The sequence below is a fragment of the Hemibagrus wyckioides genome, linkage group LG06 (assembly GCF_019097595.1).
Source record: "Hemibagrus wyckioides isolate EC202008001 linkage group LG06, SWU_Hwy_1.0, whole genome shotgun sequence".
Classification (NCBI taxonomy): domain Eukaryota; kingdom Metazoa; phylum Chordata; class Actinopteri; order Siluriformes; family Bagridae; genus Hemibagrus; species Hemibagrus wyckioides.
In genome coordinates, this window is record NC_080715.1 from 27,362,442 (window position 1) to 27,382,540 (window position 20,099).

A 20,099-nucleotide genomic window follows, 5' to 3' on the forward strand; every position below is an offset into this window, starting at 1 on the left:
GTTTTTTAATCAAACTTTTCAAATGGTCTTCCCTCTTTAGTGTGAATTTAATTATTGCAGGCATCAAATTAAAGTGTCATCTAACTCGGTTTAACAACGTTGAGTTCAGGCATGCTTGGCCAATTAAAACTGATTCTGATTCTGATTCAATAGAAAATACCAATGATCCGTACGGAAGCCGAAGGAATCGGCTCTTTTAAAGATCCGGCCAAATGATCCGACTCCGTAAAAAGAGTCGTTGATTCCCTTGACTCTTGACTAAACTCTTTTCATTATCTATCACGATGGACTCTGTAGCGGTGTCATGTAATAATTGTGGCTTACCATATACATTGGCAGGTAATATTGAACTATGGTTCTGTATTTACTTGTATTTCTAAATTCAGTGTGTTTTCAGAACAAACCTAATTAGCTGGTGAGTTTTGAGAGAAAAAAACCAACACGCACAATTAGCGCAGTGCATCCTCAAACATGGCCTCCAAGCTAGCCTCAACGATAAAGCTTCATTTTCTCATCTTTATCCAATTTATTGTTATTGACAGCTTAGCTGTGGAGGTGCAGGGTGTTTTGTTTAGACAAATGAAGTGTTAAGAATTGATGTCTAGCTTCATTAGTGATCTTTGTTGTTGTTTTATTACTGTTTATTGCATCCTTTGCGTATACAGAGCATGAGGTCGTGGGGAGGCTGCCCCATGTGCTCTTCTGTGGTCACATCTTCTGCTCAGACTGTCTCTGCTCTCTGGTGTGTCCTCAGGACTCCACCAGCTCCGAGTCCTCCATCAGCTGCCCCCAGTGCACGGTGAGGTTTTCAGGGGAAAGTAGCTAAAGCACCCTCTAACTGTCGGCGGATGACGTCATAAGCTCATTTGCATATACATCTTGATAATTGGCATATCATATTACAAATGAGGATACATGAAGAAAGATTTTTCACTTTCTTTTTATTATAGTGTTATCAGATCAGAAAGCAACATGCACTATATTGCCAAAAGTTTTGACACACCCCTCCAAATCATTGAATTCAGTGAAAGGAACTGTTAATGCTTCAGCATACCAAGACATTTTGGGCAATTTCATGTTCCCATATTTGTGGGAACAGTTTGGGGATGACCCCTTCCTCTTCCAACATGACTGCACACCAGTGCACAAAGCAAGGTCCATAAAGACATGGATGAGTGAGTTTGGTGTGGAGGAACTTCATAGAGTCCTGACCTCAACCTGATAGAACACCTTTGGGATGAATTAGAGTGGAGACTGTGAGCCAGACCTTTTCAGTGCCTGACCTCACAAGTGCGCTTCTAGAGGAATGGTCAAAAATTCCCCAAAACACACTCGTAAACATTGTGGAAGGCCTTCCCAGAAGAGTTGACACTGTTCTAGCTGCAAAGGGCGAGACAACGACGTCCCAGTTTTGGTCTGGCTCACAGTCTCCACTCTAATTCATCCCAAAGGTGCTCTATCAGGTTGAGGTCAGGACTCTGTGCAGGCCAGTCAAGTTCCTCCACACCAAACTTGCTCATCCATGTCTTTATGGACCTTGCTTTGTGCACTGGTGTACAGTCATGTTGGAACAGGAAGGGGTCATCCCCAAACGGTTCCCAAAAAACTGGGAGCATGAAATTGTCCAAGATGTCTTGGTATGTTGAATCATTAAGAGTTCCTTTCACTGGAACTAAGGGGCCAAGCCCAAACCCTGAATTCAATGATTTGGATGGGTGTCCCAAAATGTTTGGCAATAAAGTGTATTCTAATTTATTTGTTTGAATGTTTGTCATCTTGCCATGGCATCATGCACCAATCAAAAATCAAGAAGATAGATATAAAGAAGTAGTGAAAGGTGAGTAGTCATGAAGGAAACGGTTATTTGCTTGTAAATATCAAGAAGAGGAGAATTTAATATGAAGAACAAAGAAGTTCTAAGGTAAGACAATCAGTAGTTGGAATGAAGCTCTGTGATTGGTCGTTTGGGACAGTGGTGCTCACTGATTGGTCATTTGGGATAATGGCGCTTACTGATTGGACATATGGGACAGTGACACTCTCTTGACTCAAGTGGCATAACTGCAGCTTTCCCTGACTGCATCCTTCTTATTAAAACATAACTGACTCAGTTTTAGTAGCTAAAGCTAGTTTGGGTCATTACAACACCCCATAACATTTAGAAAAGTAGCCCTTTATATTTTTTATTCCTTCACCACTAAGTCTTTTGGTCCATCCAAAATTATTGTTAATCCAAGAACCAGTGATTAAACGTTTGTATGAATTATATAAATTGATCAGTGTAATCAGCATATGAACTGATTTGAATTTGGAATTTATCCATGAAGGATCAAGGTCACAGAAAGCTCAAATGTCTGAAACGTTACCATTTTTTCCCGATTGTCATACAGAGATGTTACTTACATGTTCATGTTTAGGAAATGAAGGCAGGCTTTTTGGCTAGCTACAATTCTTGCCATCAGTGTAAGATCTCTAGAACAAATGTTTAAAGGATAAAGAGTCATCGTTGTAAGCATGACTCTGATAAGATTTTGATTTGAAAAGGGGGTCAAGGCCACAGCAAGTATCAAACGTCTGAAACTGTTTTTCTTCAGTAGCTTTCTCACTGTTTGAAGTGTACTGCCTTTTAGTAATTTGACAGAAATTAGTAAAGAGAAGGACTAGAATTGTTTGTGGTGGAGCCCCCTGCTGACTCCACTGGTTCTGCTTGTTAATATCATGAGAGGAGTTTATTTATTTTATTTTTTTTTTGAGAAATAGTCAATAAACTAACAATATCAAATATTGTTAGATACATACACCAATCAGCCATAACATTATGACCACCCGCCTAATATTGTGTTGGTCCCCTTTTTGCTGCCAAACAGCCCTGACCCCGTTGAGGCATGGACTCCACTAGATCCCTGAAGATGTGCTGTGGTATCTGGCACCAAGATGTTAGCAGCAGATCCTTTAAGTCCTGTAAGTTGCGAGGTGGGGCCTCAATGGATCGGACTTGTTTGTCCAGCACATCCCACAATGCTCGATTGTATTTAGAGCTAGGGATTTTGAAGGCCAAGTCAACACTCGTTCTTGTGTTCATCAAACCATTCCTGAACCATTTTTGCTTTGTGGCACCGTGCATTATCCTGCTGAAAGAGGCTACAGCCATCAGGGAATACTGTTTCCATGAAAGGGTGTACATGGTCTGCAACAATGCTTAGGTAGGTGGAACGTGTCAAAGTAACATCCACATGGATGGCAGGACCCAAGGTTTCCCAGCAGAACATTGCCCAAAGCATTACACTGGCTCCGCCGGCTTGCCTTCTTCCCATAGTGCATCCTGGTGCCCTTGTCACACTTGCTCAAATCTATATGCTTGTCCATTTTTCCTGCTTCTAACACATCAACTTTGAGGACAAAATGTTCACTTGCTGCCTAATATATCCCACCCACTAACAGGTGCCATGAGGAGATCATCAGTGTTATTCACTTCACCTCTCAGTGCTCATAATGTTATGCCTTATAGGTGTATATCAAATATAGATAGAGAGAGAGAAGGAAAAATGTAAGCATCTACCTTTGTAAATGTTACCCATCACTGTGTTGTTTTCCTTGAACATTTATATAGTTTATATACTTTCATAGATAATTTCATTAGCTTTGAACATTTGCTATAGATGAGCACTGAAATCGGTGAAGAAGGGGTGGATGGATTGCAGGTGGACAGCAGGATAATTGGCCTTATCTACACAGCCAAGATGAACTCCAAGAGGAGGTAATCCCTTCCCACTTACTTAGTTAATAAATAATAGATTACCATGATGTAGATTTTATGTCTTTAAATAAATACATAAATGCATGGGCTCTCCATGGGGGATTCAGACAGCCATTTCGCAGATGGAGGAGTCCAGCAGCACATCCTTCTGACCACAAGAATCTTGCTGAAGAGGTACACGTGACTGACTAATAAACATGTTTTCATCACACCAAGTTGTCAGTCAGATTAGATTGTGTGTCTGTGTGCAGGGTCCAGATGTGGTGAAGATTTTAAACGAAGCCCTCTCTAAAGCATCAGAAAACCTTAAAACTCTAGATAGCCTGCACCAGGTAAATGATACATACATCAACAGGCTTTAAGTTGTTACCTCTTCTAATAATGACTTTCCCATGATTTTTTCTTGTAAGACTCTGGCTTCAGGTATTCAGGCTCAGCTAAAGAAAGAGAGAACTCGAATCGTAAAGGAAATTGACAACTGCATGGAAAAGGCAAACATCATACTGCAAAGAAGGTGTGTAGAAGACAGCAATAGAGAGAGAGTCAGGAAGATAGACCGTTTGTCCCAATAAATGTAAACATCAAACCAGAGAGAAAACTGAAGGGGGGTTGTTGTGGTTTTTTTGCGGTCCAATTTCAGATAATTATTTTATGACTATAAGCAAATAGTCTATTTTTTCCAGAGAGCCCTACCTCCTTTGAACCCCGATGAACCAATCTTGTTGTTCTTGGGGTCAAACCTGACCAATTTTCATATGTTTTCTATCAGATATACGGTTTTATTTTACATAAATGACGTCTGTAGACCATAAATGAATGAAAATGAATCGTATATTTTGTTTCATTAAGATTAATTGAAGGTAATGGGTGATCATGTTTTCATTTCATGCTTTAAAAACAGTTGAACCAGCTGCATGGTCAACGGGAAGACAATACGAAGGTTTGATGGTTCCGTAATTTCAGTGGATACAAAAGTCTACACATCCCTGATAAAATTGCAGCTTTTTGTGATATAAATAATGAAACCAAAATACTTTTTTTGTGGTATAGGAATCCATTAAAATACTAGTGAAAAAACAAAGAAGACACAATTTACAACACCACACTCTAACACGTTAAATCAGCTTTTCCTTGTGAACAGGTTGTTTGGGTAAGAGTCTACCAACTTCCTATAAGACCTCATAATTTGGTAATATTAGCACATGTATGTGAACACAATAATGTATATTATTTCATATATATATTATCTGATATATATGATTATCTGATATGTTATCTGAGTGAAATGCTACGACATTAGAGCTTGTATGTCACAGCTATAACATACAGCTGCATGTTTATCATGTGTGAATTCAGACGTAGCGCACTGGTGTCTGAACTGAGCTGTCTAGAGAAGCTCTTCTCAGCTGGGAGGGAGGAGTGTCAGAAACTGCAGGTGAGGCGGAGAGAGCTGCACACGGCCATCCAGAAAGCACGACATATTCGCCAGGTCCCATTACTGGAGTCTTACTGCCATCTGGATGAGGTACTAATCACTAACAGGAACAGGAAATATAGTAGTCTTTGTAGTCCTTTAAACTTTACAATGGAGGCACAGGATTGTTTCCCACATCAAAACTTGTCTTCAGTGGTACCTACCATAACTATGTACTTGATGTACAGAGTTATAGAGTCACAGAGGCTTGCAACATTAACACTTATTAACACATATGTCCAGTATGTTCTAATATCATATCAGGGATTCCTTTTTTACCCACATTAGGTTGACATCCATAATAGTGTGTGAAGATGTTTGGCATGGTCTAAGATATGAGTAAAATTTTATTTTAGAAGGGTTTTCATAGGATGCCTCTAGGCCTTTCTATGTCCAGTCTGCAAATTTGAGGGTAAGTTCCAAGTGAATTGAAAAGAAGGTGACCAGGAACAGCTTTAGCTTCAGCTTTAAAAATTCTCACTTGGCTATGTTCCACTATGAATGTATATGAATTTAGGGTAAATACACACTCACTTCTGCATGTTCTAGGAACTTGTACCTCAGTTGTTCATGTCATGGATTCCAGAGGATCTTGGAAACATTCCTTTTAGATTCTGGTCCATGATTGCATCACAAGTCTTGAAGATCTTTTCAGGGTGTGCTTTCATGCTGTGAATCTCCCATTCTACCATATCCCAAACACTAAACTCATTAAAACCAGATATTTACTTTGTGAAATGGTGCATGATTATACTGGAAGTTGGTAGAAGATGGAAATTTTGAAGGGATGCACATGGTCAGCAACAATACTCAAATAGTCTGTGGCATTCAAACAGTTACTGATTGCTACTAACAGACCCAAAATTCTAGGTACATTTTGGGTCTCTTAATAGCAATCAGTAACTGTTAGCAATCAGTGAGTCAGTGCTCCAAACATTCCCCACACCATTACAACCACCTCTACCAGCCTGGACTGTTGACATAACAGGTTGGGTTCATAGATTCATTCTGTTGGCATCAAATTCTGACCCTGCCATCTGTACGCATCAGTAGAAATCCAGTTTCATCAAACCAGGCTACATTTTTCCGTTTTTGATGTCTAGTGTTGGTGAATCTGTGCTAAGTGCTGCCTCAGGTTTCTGTTCTTGGCTGACAGATGAGGAACCTGACATGATCTTCTACTGTTGTAACCCGTCCACAGTCTTACGGATTGATGTCTCATTTATCCTGAGATGCTTTTCTGCTCATTGTAATGGTTCAGTGGTTATCTAAGTCACTGTAGCTTTCTGTCATCTCGAAGCAGTCTGGCCATTCCCCACTGACCTCTCTCATCTACAAGCCATTTCCGTCCACAGAACTGCTGCTTTTTTCTTTATTGTACCATTCTGAGTAAACACTTGAGACTGCTGGGTGTTAAAATCCCAGGAGATCAGCAGTTATGAACATACTCAACCAGCTCTTCTGACATGCTGGTGACACATTCAAAATCACCCAGATCACATTTTCCCTACCATTCTGATGGTTTATGTGAAAATTAGATGAAGCTGCTTGCCTGCAATGCTGCCACCTGATTGATTGATTGATTAAATAGCTGCTAGAATTATTTGGTGTACAGTTGTTCCTAATAAAGTGATCAGTGAGTGTGTATAGAAAATACTAACACTGTTATTTAATTTGTAATATTCTGATTGCTTCTTCCGTTGTATATTTACTTGCTCAGATTCTGGAGACTCTGCAGAATCCTGTGGACACTGAATCGTGTGATATGAGCTGCCTCACTCTGCGTTCAGATCTTGGGTAGGCTATGCAACTAAATATTGTGTAATATGCCTCATAATTGTTTTTATAGCACCTCTTATATTTCTGTTATTTATGTGCATATACTGTATATTATTGTCTCATTGTATCATATTACTTTTGTCTAGGTGCGTTCTTAATGTGGATTATGTGAAAAACTGCCTGGAGATCACAGATGGAAATTTTAAGCCGTGAGTAAATGTTTTTAACCTGTTTAAGATGTTTCTATATTTACACCAATAGAACAACATAGACATTAGAATATTTAGGACACTATATAAAGAAAAATGGTTACTTCTCCAGTTTTTGTGTGTGCATCTTGGCACTCAGGTCCCACCTGTAGTTTGCCTGACATGCTCAGTTTGCTTAACCATGTATGACCTTGCTTCAAAAACAAGTCTGCACTGACTGGGATCAGTTAGTAATGTTTGTGACAGAGCATGCAAGTATTTGTGGTGTGTGTGTCAGGAAAAAGTTAATCAAGTTCATAAAAACATAATCTGTAAAAATGATTTGATGGAGCTGTTTGAGGTTTAAACAACAAGGAAATGAGTGTGTTCTGAATAAATGTGGCTTTGTCATGTCAGTGTGTGCGAGGATGTGGCCATCCCTCCTGCTACAGAGGATGTCAAGCATCCGGTGAGGAGTGGAGGTTCAGGGGAAAAGAGAGAAAACCCTCAAGTGCTCACCTCACCTTGCCCAGCACCCCCCAAACACACCCGTGCTTCAAGCCCTAATGTTATTATAGAGGAAATAATTGAGGAAGCAGTTGCTGGTGAAGAGAGAGATGTAATGGGTATGTAATGACTGTACAGAGAATGAATGTAGGTTGGTTAAGCCACACTGTTTAGTTGTAAAATTCACCAATTTCTGTTCCTTCAGGCCAAGATCCCAAGAATATTGAGAGGCAAAGGGTACAGAGGAAGAATTGCAAGACACCGACAGACAGGATCACTGTCTCTCAAAGTGGTGGAATCAGCCATTTTCTTAGAATCCATTCACATTTTATTGTTTTAGACCCGAAAACAAATGTGTTCTGTGCTTTGCAGGAGTGCAGATGTGGGTTGCAGTTACCCACATAATCAACCCAACACACTTCTATGTGCGCTATGTGATGGAGCGCAAGGCAGAAGTCTTGTTGGCCAAAAAGATTAACAGCACCTGCTCTGGAGAACGCAGCAAGTTCACTAAAGGGGACCATATTAAGACTGGTAAAAGTGTGGAGAATTTAGTTAGTTATGCATATTCTATACCAGGGCATGATGATGTTTATAGTTGCATGCAAAAATGTATCGGCGAAAAATATCGAGGATTGTGTTGTGAAAGGGAGTGGTCTAGACACTACTGAAAAAATCTGCTCGAAAGGAATTGATTAAGTTTTGGATTTGAAAAAAGGAAAATCACTTACCATCTGTATTGTGTACATACATTATATCGGTGTATAAGAAAGCTATAGGACTTTCACTTTATTAACACTTTATTAGGAACACTGTATGGATGATGTCCTAATCTCGGGGCAGTCTATCACAAGGCATTATGTACATACACCTTCACACACTCATTCACACCAATGTACTGTTCATCTTAATCAGTCTACCATCTGCCATGTTTTGGGGAGGTGGAATTCTCCACAGAGATGATCCCATGCCAAATAAAAAAGCTCTTCCATTTGCACTGTTTGTGTATCCACCCATCTGTCCATCTTTCCAAGATTCTCATTAGGAACAAGAATCCAAACAGGACCAAGGTCACAGCAAGGTCACAACTTCAGTTGCTTCCTTCATATTTTTAAAGGGCATTTAAGACACACAGATTAATAACAAGGACTAGATGTGATAGTGGCGGTGGAGGCATTCCTGTAAAAAAAAATTCAAAACAGTGCTTTGTATTTAGAAGTCATGTAGATTTCAGATTAAAGGTGCTTTAATCCAGATCTATTAATGCAATCAAGATGTAACTTTTTAATATATAACAGTTTAGCATTAAGTTTAAATGTTCTCCCTATGTGTATGTGCTTGAAGGAGCGCTGGTGTTTGTAAAATGGAAGAAAGATGTCTGGTATAGAGCAGTGGTGTGTGAGCTGATCCAGAAAGGCTGTCTGGAGTCTGTGAGTCAGTGCTCTGCAACTGATGTTGTACGCCTGGAAGTATTCTTCCCTGATTATGGCTTCTCTAAGGGACTCATCTTTTCAGGGTAAGGACAGATTTAGTGTGTCTGTCTGTCAGACTGGTATACACCATGTATGAATGATGAGCACAAATTGAACTAAAATATTTGTATATATTTATTTATTATTTTTTTTTACCTATGCATCAAATTGGAAGCGTGCAGTCCTGTAATCCATAAATAGCCTGGAAGACAAGCAAGTAGCTGAGAAAACCCATTTGGAAACGGACCACCAATCATTAATTTTATACACTTTTCAACACCCCAACTCCATGTCAGTCTGGAAGAAAAAAAATATATAGTTGGAATTGGTACCTGCTCAGAGTTAGACAACCTAATGCTGTGCTTAAGTCATTAAGTATGACCAGTATTTAACTGGTCAGAAAAGTATGTAGCCAGCCATTCAGTCGGCCAAGTAGGTTGGTAGGCATGTACCAGCCAGGATGGTCTCCACCAAGGAGGCTGATTGGTTTGCATCAAGCAGGTAGGCAGGTAGGTGGGTACCCCTGAGGTAAATAGATATCTCAGTGGATGGTTAGTGTAGCTAGGTAGGTATGTGAGTAGATCAGTTGCCAAACACCCAGCTCGTACAGGTAGGTGGGTACCCAAAAGTGACTATTCATACAGGAAAGTTACATACCCAATTGGGTGTCTTCCCTAAACTGTTCCCACAAAAGTGGAAGCATAGATGCTCTTGTGGATGCTCTCTTACTGTGACCTCTCTCTTTCTCCCTCAGTGATGATCTCGTTGGGTTGAATGAATGTGTACGGAGATTTGATTCTACTGCACAGGCAGACATACAACGCTGGGCCCCTCTGGCCATTAGGTGTTCCTTAAAAGACATCATTCCCTCAGACCTGGTGAGAGATCAGAGCTAATGAGTCAACCTAATGAGTTATTCTGAACTTACTCAGCATTTAAAATGAACCTTTTTGCTTAGTCAGTGATATTCTGAAGTAGAAGTGAGAAATTCCTGAAATTAATAGAATCGCTGGTTATGGAGTTATCAAAGGTTATGGACATGGGCTGTGCTCTATATTTTAAATTAGGATTAAGATTAAGATCAACCTGAAGAAGATTCATGAGGTGGTGTTCCTAATAAAGTGCTCAGTGAGTATATTTCTGCTGTAGATAAAAGGCTGGAGCAAAGAAGCATCTGAAGAGATGAAGCGTGTGATTGGCTCAGGTGCTGTGGAGATGCAAGTGTTCAGTAACGAGAGAGACACACTTTTGGTGGATCTGAAGAAAGTATCGATGAACACTTCACTTTCTCTGAGAGAACACCTTGTGTTCATGGAACTTGCCAGGCAGGATACGTTTCCATTAGCTGAAACGCTAACCATTACTCTCTTAATATTATCTCAAGACAATTCAGTTGTAAAATGTGTGTCTGTGTATATGGTGTGGCAGGTTCTATTGTCCTCAGGTGACCCTTGCTGGTGGTAAAACTTTGCTGTTTTACCCACCTGTCTTGCCCAAACTGAACACTCAGGTGAATGCTGTGGTCTCCCATGTGAACACACCATCAGACTTCTACATACAGCTAGTGAGTAGACTCTTACCTCTTTATTTTTTTTTTTTTAGTTTATTTGCAGAACAGTAGATTTACTGTAAATATGTGGTGTTTGAAAGTTTTTATATTTAATGGCTTGTTCAGAAATGTTTTAAAATGTCTTAAATGGTGATTTAAAATACGTTAATACATTGTGACACTATAACCACCATGGAGGACTTGGATATCTCCAACCCAAATTCAAACTGGTAGCCATTTCATCAAAAGAAACATGGTATTGTGAAGAAAGTATTTTTTTTTAAATCACCCATTATTGGAGGAATCAGGGCTATGTAGACACCCAGAGAGGGGCAGGTACTCAGTTAAAAAAACAGTCCAAGGTAAACAGGGTAAGACGGGAACTGCACAATGTTTGGGCAAAGCTCCTGATTCAACTGTTCAGATATTACCTTTTCTGGATGTCCAGTAACACAATTTGTAGCACTGCTATGTGTGTTACTTGTTGAGTTGCTACTTATGAGGGTTGCAGTGAATGTACATGCTCATGAGTTGCTTATATTTTTCTTTTTGCCCTCTCTCTTTTCCAGAGAGAATATTTTCAATAAGTATTTTATGACCTTGGTTATTTTTGTCATTTGAAATGATTTACAGTCATAATAGTAAAACCATGTTTAGCTTAAAGTTTTTAATATGTTTTTATGAATGATATGAGTATCTATGAAGACATTTTATACTCATTGAGCTAGTGGAGCTGAGTGGAGTCTGTGGATATTAACTGTATTTATTACCATGAAGGTGGACAATATGGAGTTCCTGCTACTAAACACAAAACTACAGACCTGTTATGGGCTTCCAGAAGCTGAAAGTGATCTTCAGATCTACTCACCTGTTCTGTCCCAGGCCTGTGTTGCCCTCTATGACAACAAGGACTGGTGCAGGGCTCAAGTCACAGGTGTGAGTGTGTGTGTGTGTGTGTGAGAGAGAGAGAGATGCATGCTGCTGTTCAGTGTGTCTTGTTTATACTGATGTGAAGTCTAATGATCAGGTTTTCCTGGTGGACAGAAGGTAGAAATCCAGTATGTCGATTTTGGCAACAAGGAAACACTGTCTGTTAAAGACCTCAGACAGATAAAGAATGAGTTTCTTTCACTTCCAGCCATGGTAAGAATCCTGATTTGGGATAAACAGTATCTGTAGCTTTATGGCAAGCTGTCTATTTATGAATATGCTTTTCAGGCACTATGGTGTTCTCTGGATGGTGTTTTGAGTGTGGGAGAAACTTGGAGCGAGGAGAGCATTGACATGTTCCGTAAATTGACAGAAGAGAAACTGGTCACTGTAGTTGCAAAAAGTGAGTATACATACAGTATGCTTTTACAAATTCTTTATGCCACTGCAGCATTTCATGCATTTGTGTTTGTTTTTCAGAACTTGTGCCCGTTTTCATGGCAATGCCCGTATGTCTGTTTGAGGTCAGCGAGCAACCCACTGAATGTCTGTCCAGCATTGGAGAAATACTGGTCACAAGTGGGCTGGCCTATCTAAGCAAAGAGTATTTGGAATATGTTCCTGAATACTTTTCAACTGAAAGCATGTACAGAGAATGTACTCATTTACACTGTTGGTCATGAACTCACAGATGTATGATACTGTCTGTTCTAGAGTCTCAGCTAAGAAATCTCTCCCGCTGGAGCATACAGTTTGGGATCCCCCATTGGTGGAAGAGGGTCCATCTGGGAGCGAGCCGATGCTTCCTACCCTTGACCCTATGGCGATTCAGCCCAGTCTGACCTTGCCAGCTTGTCTGAAAGACTTAAAAGTGAAGGTTACCCATGTGACCTCCCCTGGAAATATATGTGTGCAGCTGCTCCAGTTTGACACTCAGCTAAAGAGGTACCAGCCTCACTTAAATAAAATAATCAAATTAATTGGCAATGATTATTAAGAACAAATGTGGACTTCAATTATGAACTACTTACTTAGACAAAACTATTATCAAACTGTGCAGAGCAATTTATTAGTTTATTAGTATTATTATTAATAATAACTATAATGTTTTTATATATATATATATATATATATAAGTAAATTTATTATTTTATGTTTTTTAAATGTATTTTTATTATGTTTCACCTGTTGTCACCTTTTTAAACAAAAAACCTCCTCACCCTCCTAAATGTTTACCTTATAGTTAATAAATGATTATTAAGTATTAATAATCAAGTACAATAGTCATGTTCTGTTTATTCGGTTTCTTGTATATGTTAGGATCCATGATTTGCTAAAAAAAGAGTATTCCAAGTCTGAACCGCAGGAGATCGCCTGGAAAGAGGATATGTTTTGTGCTGCTAATGTTAAAGGTATTTGGGAGAGAGCAAAGGTGTGCAGTGTGTCTTCCAGCAATGTTGCAGAGGTAAGATAACATACAGACTAATTCAAAGTTAATATCAGTGCTAGAAAATCATAAGTATAAGATTTTTTCTCTTGAAATCATGAAAAGGGTTTCAGCACCTTGGTAATGTTTACATACACATTAGACCAAGATCAAATTAGAGAATGTGAGAAAATAAGGGTTCTGTTATGAAAACAGTGCAGATTTTGTTAAAATGTTATTTTAGTGAGAAATAAAAAATAATCAGTATTACAGTGAGCGTGTCAAAAACAACTCTGCAGGTGCTACGCTGTGACTTTGGTAATGAAGTCAAGATCCATTTGAGTAACCTGAGACCTCTTCTCCCGGAGCTGGGTGGCTCCTATATGCTGGAGTGTTGCCTCAGTGACATAAGGTATGTTAAAATGATCTGAATCGCTTGATGAGGGTTAAGGAGTTTCTGATTCTCTTCTATCATGTTTCTCCTCATTCATCAGGCCAGCTGGTGGTTGCTCCACCTGGACGGCTACAGCGTGTGACTTTATTTCCTACTACCTCAACGGTGCATTGGCTATAATGACTATTAAGGTGACCAAGTTTGAATCTTACTATATTAATCTACACTACAAACTCCAATGTTTTGTTTTCCCCAGTTTACCTGGATGTGTGTGTGTTTGGTGAATATTATGCCTGCAGGAGCCTTCCTCTGTCAGACCAGTGCCCATCTCTCTGTTCTGCTCTAACAGAGCAGGCCTGCATGTCAACATAGCAGATTTCCTCGTCACTGAGGGTCTCGCTCTGAGAGAGAGAAGAGTCAAGTACAACAGCTGTTTTGTTGTTTTTCATGTTTTAGATAGTAATGATTCGCTCCCTTCGTTCTTTACCTCATTTCAGTCTGTCTTTCAGACCTACACCCAAGTCAGGATCTGACTTGTTTGATGACCTGGGCTGTGCATTAGATGAGACTGTGTCCCTGGAAGAAACTTCATGTGAAGAGAGCAATCAGAAGAATAAATCACCCTCTCCCTCTTGTTCACCATTGCCTAAACCTGCCCCACGAATCACTCCTCCTCCAGAAAGAGTGAGAACCCAGGCCTATCTACCCCCAGAGTTGCCTCCAATCGGGGACATGTGCATGAGCGTGTCTGCTGTCTCTGACGATGGAGTCATCCATGTTATGACGCTACAGGCCGGTATGTCAGAAGGCAGTTACAATGCTGCATTTGTTTTTTTTTTTGTTTTTTTTTTGGAATTAATATTCATTTCTGATGGATGTATGTTTGAGCAGTGTGTGAGTTTGAGTGCTTGCAAGAGCAGCTGCAGCAGCACATTAAGACCTTGCCTAAGCAGAAGCAGTATAACTGGAAGAATGTATTGGGCTGTGTTGTCATGGGCTCTGACATGCTGTGGTACCGTGGTCAAGTCCAGGATGTGATTGGAGGCTATGTGAAGGTTAGAATTTAAATCCTCCTGGTCGACATTTGTATAATGATCAAAGTCATTCAGATTTCATCCATTAAGAGATGCCATTGCAATGAGATAATCAATGTTATTCACTTCACCAGTCTGTGTTTTTTTTAAAATGCGTATTTGAGAAAATTTCTATTTGTTTTGAAATCTGTTGTTCCACCAAACGACTGAGTTAAAAAAAAGACAGCTCGTCAGGTGAAGCATGGTTTAGTTTGTTTCCAAAATTCTGCTTCATTACGTTAAAATGTCACAATTGTGTCTTATGACTATATTGTGTGTTACAGGTGCGATATGTGGATCAGGGGATCGTGGAGAACATTCCAGTGTGCCATGTGTATCCGATGGTGCTTTGTGAGAATGTTCCACAGCTGTCTGTTCCTTGCCAGATAAATGGAGTATTTCCGGTTAGCAGATTTATTTATTTATTTTTAATGTAGCATCAACAGGGGAGAAAGTATTTGCTTCTCACCTTGTGTGTTTTGTTTCAGGTGGGCGGGGCATGGCAGTGGGACGCAGTGGCTCTCATGAAGGAGTTGCTGCTTGGCCGTACGGTCAGCGTTCACGTTATTGTAAGTTAACAAACACAGGCACAAACATTTTTGCAATACTCATTACCCAGGCTAATTCATGACTTTTGTGTTTCTCAGGAGCTGTCAGCGGATCCAAGAGGCTTGGTTACTGTGGAGATAATACTGGATGGAATGCAACTAAGCAAAATCATGATGCACCACCAGCACGCCACATTCAGCCTGTCTGTCGGCAGCCCTGAGGTCTGATATTCTCACAGCGGGTGAAGCTGGAGGGTGGTCATTTTAAGTCCAAATTATTTTTTCAAATTGTGTTTATATGCTTTTAGGATTATGTGGCGAAACCTCCAGTACCTGATTTGGATCACTGGGATTTGAACACAGAGGTGAAACCGCCTTCCTTCTGTCCTTCCATTCAGAACTATCAAAGTTTTAGTGAATTTAGTTTAATAGCGTTATGATACAGGAATAACGGCACAGGAATAGTGAAGGAATCGATCATAAGGCAGTTAAAATCTAAATATGTGCACCGGTTTTGCTATGAGCATGATTAAGTAAGTAGATTAAAGCATAATTAAGTACATTTGCCCAAGTTGTGTATTCTATACACTGAGGAACATTAATAATTAGGAAGACTATACTTATAAAGGGTAGGTCCTCTCTTTCCTCTCAAAACAGCCTCTGTAATGGAACCCGATGTGGACTTCTGCGGTTGTAGCCCATGTGGCTCAAGTTTCGACATATTGTGCGTTCTGAGATTTTCTGTTCACCACAATTGTAGAGTGTGGTACACCCGTAGCCTTTCTATCAGCTAGAACCAGTCTGGCCATTCTCCACTCTCATTAACAAGGCATTTCAATCCTCAGAAATTCCGCTCACTGGATGTTTTCTTCTTTATTGCACCATTTTGAGTAAACCCAAGAGAGACTGCTTTGAGTGAAAATCCCAGAATATCAGCAGATTTAGAAATAATCAGAATAGTATATAAAGAAGCAAATAAAGCTGCAGCTCAAGGACTTTACTAGGTTCTACTCCATTTTTTTAGTTCAGCACTGCTGCTCTGCAAGCTATAAGATGAGTAAAGGTTATATGAAAAATACCATTTCTAGTTGGAACCTTAAAGCATTTGGACTGCAGTGTGTGATGGATGCTCTTAAGGAGTTTGTGTGTTTGTGTTGTTTTGTTTAAGAGGCTACTGACATGATTTTCTAACAGGGCTTGGAGGAACCCCAGACCATGTTAGGGGTGTACACTGACCTCAAACTTCCAGACAAAGGGAAATCTTGCTGGGTTAAAATTAATCACATTCGCACCCCTAACGAGGTAGTATATGGATACTTTCACATATATTGGTAGTGAAAGGTGTTGATATAATAATGGTACTTTGTTTTGTGCTTCTTGCAGGTTTTTTTGAGTGTGTTAGATCCACCAGTTTGTGAAGAACAGGAGTCTCTAGACGAAGCCATGAGCCAAGTGAACAGTGACATTGATTCTTTGCCCCTGCTGGCAGACTTCCCAATTGGTACCTTAACTGTCATATCTAACCATAATTAATAACAAAGATTGTAGAAAGGAATGCAGATAGTCTCCAGTATGCATTTGAAAGGCACACTCATCAGCCATACCATTAAAACCACTGACGTGAAATAAATAACAAATCTCGTTACAACAGCATCAGTCATGGGACAGGGTACAGTCAGTTGTCAAGTTTTGATGTGTTGTAAGCAGTAAAATGGGCGAGCATAAGGTTCTGAGCAACTTGGACAGGGGCCAAATTGTGATGGCTAGATGGCGGGGTCAAAGCATTTCCAAAATACCAGGTCTTGTGGGGTGTTCCTGGTATGCAGTGGTTAGTACCTACCAAATGTGGTCCAAGGAAGAATGACTGGTGACCCAGGGCCATGGCCGCTAAAGGTTCATAGATGCACGTGGGAAGTGAACGTGATCCTACAGGAGAGCTGCTGTAATGGTGTAATGTAATTCTTGCTGGTTAAGCTAGAAATGAGTCAGGACATGCATTTGTGTATGTATATGGTGCATATACACAGATCAGGCATAACATTGTGACCACCTGCCTAATATTGTGTTGGTTCCCCTTTTGCTGCCAAAACAGCCCTGACCAGTTGAGGCATGGACTCCACTAGATTCCTGAAGGTGTGCTGTGGTGTAAGCTGTAACTTACAGGACTTAAAGGGTACTTTTGATAGATACTGACCACTGCAGACCAGGAACACCCTTTGGCCCTTGTCAGACTCTTTTGAATCCTTTCGCTTGTCCATTTTTCCTGCTTCTAACACATCAACTTTGAGGACAAAATGTTCACTTGCTGCCTAATATATCCCACCCACTAACAGATGCCATGATGAGGAGATAATCAATGTTATTCACTTCACCTGAATCAGAATATTCACTGCTCAGAATGTTATGCCTGATTGGTGTTGTGAGTGAGTTTAGAGTGTGAGATTGTTTGTCTGTCTGCAGAGGGTCCTTGTCTGGCCGAATATAGTGATGGCAAATATTACCGTGCAAAGCTTCTAGGCTTTTCTGAGTTCAAACCCAGCATCCAGCTCCTTGTGAGACATGTAGACTTTGGCTCAGATGACATTGTGCCACTTTGCAAGTAAGCTCTTTTAATCACACTCATTATGCAAATGCATTCCTACTTGTAGCTATCACAAAAATTTCCAATATTCTGCTTGAGTTCATAAAATTATTAAAAACAATAGGCAGGCACTCGTGTTGTTTTCAAAAGGTTCCATATTCTTGCTTGTTAAGTTATTTAGACATGTCTTGGATTGTAAAATTGTCCTCAGAGTGTGATACGTGTTTCAGACTACGCTGTCTCCCCAAGACACTGCTCCGTTTCCCATGTGAGGCGGTTTATGTTCAGCTCGCAGGGTTCAAGCCACGGCATCTATGTCAAGAGTCAGAACGCATTCCCTATTGTCCAAAGTGGAGCATGAAGGCCATGTTGGAGATGCTTGACCTGCTGCATGGAAAATTGCGCACTGTGGTGATGGTATGGGAAGAGTTTATCATGTTTAGATATTTTATACTTATTTTCATTCCATTGGGTATAAGTTGTTTTTTTGTAATCAGCTTAAGCTGGCGCACTCTTTATATTCGTTAGTCCAATAATACAAATGTTTTTTTTTTTAATTGAAGGTCATGTAATCAACAATCAACACTAATTTAGCATCTGTAAATGTGTACCTGAAATTGTAAACATGTACACAAATGAAGCTCTATAATTTAATTTGATCAGCTCCTGCCACCCGAGCTTGTGTGGACTTTAGCCCCATTAGTGCCACAGATCACATAAGCAATTTTTCCATAGTGTAATTAGGCTACTAGACTATTTATATTTTAAACACATGTAGTTTACAGCCAGCTAGCAGGTTGATCTCAAACAGTTCCCTAGCTTCCTCGGGCCTGAATCAGTAGATCATGTACACTAGTTAAGAGCACTGGTAAGGACTCTGGCTCTCATTGTGACACTGATGACATTCTAACTTCATTAGTCACTGTAAAAAAAACCCAGACATATAAAATATTTAAGTTTTATACGTCTCATAAAATTATTAGCTTAATCACACACCTGGTACTTCATGCAGGATCATAAGATCACAAGTCATTAAAAAGCCATGAGACTTAAACAAACCTAAAATAAAGTTATTTGAAAGAAGGATAACAGACCACTTATATTTACTTGCTAAAGTTTTTGCTGAGAGGAAATATTTTTCCAGTGAGAGACCATGGTGAACATCGGATTTTTTTTTTTTTTTAAGGGAACAAACGCTTTAGTGCACTGGAAGGATTTTGTGATTGACAGAAACAACCATTAAAATGGCTGACCCCCTGATCAGTGCCCTGACTACTGATCTAGGGAGGCTGAGGGCAAATAGGTGCATTTATATGTGTATTAACTGAGCCAGGTTTGAATAAGTAGTTGTACTTTTCTTTTTGAGAATGCACAATGAGAAAATTATTTGAAAGAACGGTATTGCCTGATTTGAATGAACGTGTTGTAAATGTTGTTTCAGGCTGTCGAGCCACACCCAACATTGTTGCTGTACAACGCTGATGGCACTTTGGTCCACACTCCTCTAGTGGAGAAAGGCCTCGCTGATTATGACTGATGGCACACAATCAATTGAGTGAGTACACAGTAGCAACAGTCGGTCATTTTATATATTTATTGTGACTGTTTTCAGATTTAAAATTTTTTATATACGTTTTTGTTTTGTTGTACAGGTTGAACATGCGTCTCCAGGAAGGCAGTTTTACGTTCTTACTCTTCAGCTGTTCAGTTTCTTTTACTTTAAGTTCATACAGGTCCCTGGAGACAGAGAAAATACTTTTATTTTTTTCCCCTCTGTGGCCCAGTTTAGTTTAATACGCCCAGATAAAGGAAACATGCCTACAACTTAATGGATACACCTTACAGCTCCAGTTAAGTAATTTATCTGTTTATCATACATGATTCTCAGTATGGAAAGAAAATTCATACCTAATTCATTAATATTATTATTATTATTTACATATGTCATTACTATGTTATTACATTTGCAACAGATGAATCTTGCGTTTTATTTGCAATTAATCAATTGCAAGGACGTTATATGTAAAACACAACCCCTTAATAGTTTTGTTCAGACTTCATAGCTTTTGTTTGAGACCATGGTCTCAGTTTGTTTGTGATACAAGTACACATGACTTAAAGAAGCCTTATAATGAAACTTTCTTCTTTTGCTTACTTAATCTGAGCTTGATCAACGTATCCAGTAAATTGTGGACAGTTTTTCTTAAAAGGAGGGCCCAATTTTATTATTTAGAAAGGACAAAAAGGCCTACTGAAAGGGCCTTGTTAAAGAAATGTTTTGTATTTTGACTTGTTTTAGAGCCGAATTGCAGTGTTGTTCCTGTATGGTAATTAGATTGTGTGTTTAAGTAAATTTCTTGTGTTAAAAGTTCAGACTTGGGCTCTTCATTTGATTGTTTGAATTATGAAAATATTTATTTG

The 20,099-nt window shown here is 39.6% G+C and overlaps 1 protein-coding gene across 1 annotated transcript; it reads left to right on the forward strand.

Annotated features, from left to right (window-relative positions):
- The first annotated feature begins 225 nt into the window (after positions 1-225).
- On the forward strand, positions 226-20,092 carry rnf17 (ring finger protein 17). Its single transcript, XM_058393534.1, has 37 exons — positions 226-339; positions 666-799; positions 3,660-3,757; positions 3,865-3,931; positions 4,009-4,089; positions 4,168-4,271; positions 5,114-5,282; positions 6,952-7,028; positions 7,157-7,219; positions 7,616-7,824; positions 7,911-7,994; positions 8,078-8,239; positions 9,050-9,221; positions 9,932-10,055; positions 10,327-10,502; positions 10,606-10,741; positions 11,504-11,660; positions 11,754-11,869; positions 11,945-12,059; positions 12,137-12,260; positions 12,371-12,601; positions 12,977-13,121; positions 13,382-13,494; positions 13,577-13,667; positions 13,776-13,897; positions 13,986-14,272; positions 14,368-14,531; positions 14,834-14,953; positions 15,038-15,118; positions 15,197-15,319; positions 15,406-15,462; positions 16,292-16,399; positions 16,481-16,598; positions 17,558-17,696; positions 17,909-18,095; positions 19,120-19,233; positions 19,331-20,092. Exons 1-36 carry the CDS (start codon positions 285-287, stop codon positions 19,213-19,215), a joined length of 4,605 nt encoding a protein of 1,534 aa, XP_058249517.1. The 5' UTR covers positions 226-284; the 3' UTR covers positions 19,216-19,233; positions 19,331-20,092.
- Positions 20,093-20,099: the final 7 nt, after the last annotated feature.